The sequence below is a fragment of the Sapajus apella genome, unplaced genomic scaffold, assembly GCF_009761245.1.
Source record: "Sapajus apella isolate SASKATOON/1434 unplaced genomic scaffold, GSC_monkey_1.0 scaffold47, whole genome shotgun sequence".
Classification (NCBI taxonomy): Eukaryota; Metazoa; Chordata; class Mammalia; order Primates; family Cebidae; genus Sapajus; species Sapajus apella.
In genome coordinates this window covers 1,523,377-1,525,998 of record NW_022436987.1, presented here as the reverse complement: position 1 = coordinate 1,525,998, position 2,622 = coordinate 1,523,377, and the positions used below count along the sequence as shown (strand labels likewise).

At 39.4% G+C, this 2,622-nt stretch overlaps 1 protein-coding gene across 1 annotated transcript; it reads right to left on the bottom strand.

Annotated features, from left to right (window-relative positions):
* Positions 1-692: 692 nt before the first annotated feature.
* On the bottom strand, positions 693-2,224 carry LOC116525030 (olfactory receptor 688-like). The gene has a single exon (XM_032240547.1). It carries the CDS (start codon positions 1,872-1,874, stop codon positions 909-911), a length of 966 nt encoding a protein of 321 aa, XP_032096438.1. The 5' UTR covers positions 1,875-2,224; the 3' UTR covers positions 693-908.
* Positions 2,225-2,622: the final 398 nt, after the last annotated feature.

Below are 2,622 nucleotides of genomic sequence, written 5' to 3'. Positions count from 1 at the left end.
TGGGTCAGGAGAGACTTCCAACCTCATCCGCATGTCATCTTGCAGCCAATATTCTACCCTTGCTGAGTTGTATACTTTAGCATTTAAATAAAGAAAAAACAATTTTACTAACTTTCTCTTCTCTCTGTCTCTAAACATATCTCATTTTTCTTATAAGGAAAATTTCCCTTTGGAGACCATTGGTGTCCTTTATACTGTCATTAAACTACAAGACTTCACTGAGATTTTCTTAATTCATTAGAGAAGTTCAAGTAGTGTTGAGGATTTAAAAAAGTGGTTGGGATATTTCTTTTAGAGCTCTAATGCAAGTTAACTCAAGAGTTGGTACAGAGTTTGTGAAGTGATGAAATAATTTCAGTCAAATTCTTTATTACATCCATATAAGCAGGTCCACTAGAATGACTCTTTCTAGAGGATTTAAAGTCTACTCTCCTTACCCCTAGAGAGAAAAATTGTGGCCGACTTTAAAATGAATTTTCTTTTATTAAAAAGAAGTAATATGTAATTTTACCTTGTTTATCTTAATTTGTATTTTAAAAATTAGTAGTGAGTTTAAATAGAAAGAGTTAAGAGACGGGATACTGAAGGCTGATTGCTTCAGTTCAAATCTCACTCTGCAACTTCCTTCCTCTGTGACTGTGGGCAAGTTTCCCAACTCCGTTTCCCTATCAGCAAAATAACAATTGTGCTTGCTTCATACAGTTGTTACAGGATTAAAAAAGCTAATATATGTGAAATGCTTACAGCAATGGCTTGCACATACTATGTTCTATACGATATAGATGAATTAAGTTGAATCAATGTTCCAGCAATTGGGAGAGATGAAATTTTAGCCAAGGTCTGTTGGACTTCAAAGACTGTGCTCTTTCTTCAGTATTGCATATAATATTTTGCTATTTAAAGTTATCTCATTTCCTGGACACGTGCTCACCCAAACCAAACAGCTTCTGGAAGCCCACTCTCAGCTCCTGGGTCCTAAGAGCATATACCATGGGGTTAATGGCTGGGGGGATGACAATATGCAGCACATTGAGGAGAACAGGGATGAAGGGAGCCCTTCTTCCTGCCAGGTGAGTGACAGATACTACAACAATAGCTGTGTAGAAAAAGAGAATGAGGATAAGGTGGGAGCTGCAGGTATTCAGGGCCTTAGATGTTGCTTTAGCAGAGTTCAGCCTCAACACTGAGCGAATAATCAAAGAATAGGAAGCAAAGACCAGACCCATGTCACTCCCAACCACAACCCAGACCAAGGCCAGCTGGTAAAGCCTGTTGATAGTGATGTCATCACAGGCAAGACTTGTGACCCCCAAGTTAGAGCACAGGCAGTGATCAATCTCATTCCTGGAGCAGTAGTGTCGCTGGGCAGCCAATACTGGCACTGGAATGGTCAACAAGCCATTCCTGAGCACCATTGACAGAGTGGCTTTGATGACAAAAGCTTCGGTGACTATGGAAGGGTACTGAAGGGGATAACAAATGGCCATATACCTATCCACTGCCATACAGAGGAAGATGCCTGACTCCATGCACATGAAACAGTGGATGGCATAGATCTGAGCAAAACACTCAGGGAGGCTGATGGGCTTGGCATCAAACCAGAAGATGGCCAGGATCTTGGGCATGATGGTAGTGGCCAGGCCAATGTCCACCACTGCCAATATGCCCAGCAAATGGTACATGGGTACATGTAGCATGGGCTTATGTTGAATGGTGATTATGATGAAGAGATTGGCACCAAGAGCTAAGAGGTAGAGCAGAGCCAGGGGCAGGGAGAGCCAGTGCTGCCACTCATGAATACCTGGGAACCCCATCAGGATGAACTCAGACACTTGAAACCCTGAGCTATTGGTTATACTCAGGCCAATATCCATATCATGAGATGTTTTGTTCTCAGCATCTGCCTGTGGATTAAGGGGAAACAGAATAAGACTGTGGTTAGCTCAGCTGAGGGTCAAAATTTCTGTAGAGAAATAAGGCTCACCCACAATAACTCAGTCATTTTTAAAATAATGCATTCTCTATACTCTTGAAACCCTTGGAAACAGTTCAGATAAGAACAGATGGGCCAAAATAGATGCTAAGATTAAAAATGTTAGTAGAATATTTAGTAGAATAAAAGTGAAATTTTTCTAGCTTTATTTTCCTGAAATTCTGGGAGGTGGGGGAACATAGAAAGTATGAGACATGTACATTATCAAGAACTTGATTTTCAGCAGGTAAAGTTAGAGAGCAGAGGTGTTGTCTCCATTCTTGGGAACCCTTAGGAAGAGAATAAATAGCCATAATGGAAATCCTGACCATGCCTTTCTTTTTAACAGTGCCTGGGGTTGACAATATTTTCTGAAACAAACCATCGCATTTAATCTTCACCATATAGATATCGTTATTCACATATGAACAAATAGGTTGAATAAGTTGTCTAGATAAGAATCATATGTTGAAAGCACTAGTAACTAATCTACAGAAAAAAATTTAATCTTTTGCATTTAATTCCAGCACTCCCTCCATCAAATTGTATCCTATAGGTCAGTACCCTTTAGGAATATCATTTGTTTCCTCTTCTGATTATGAAGGTAATGTTAAAGATAAAATTATATTTTCAAATAATTTTATTAATAA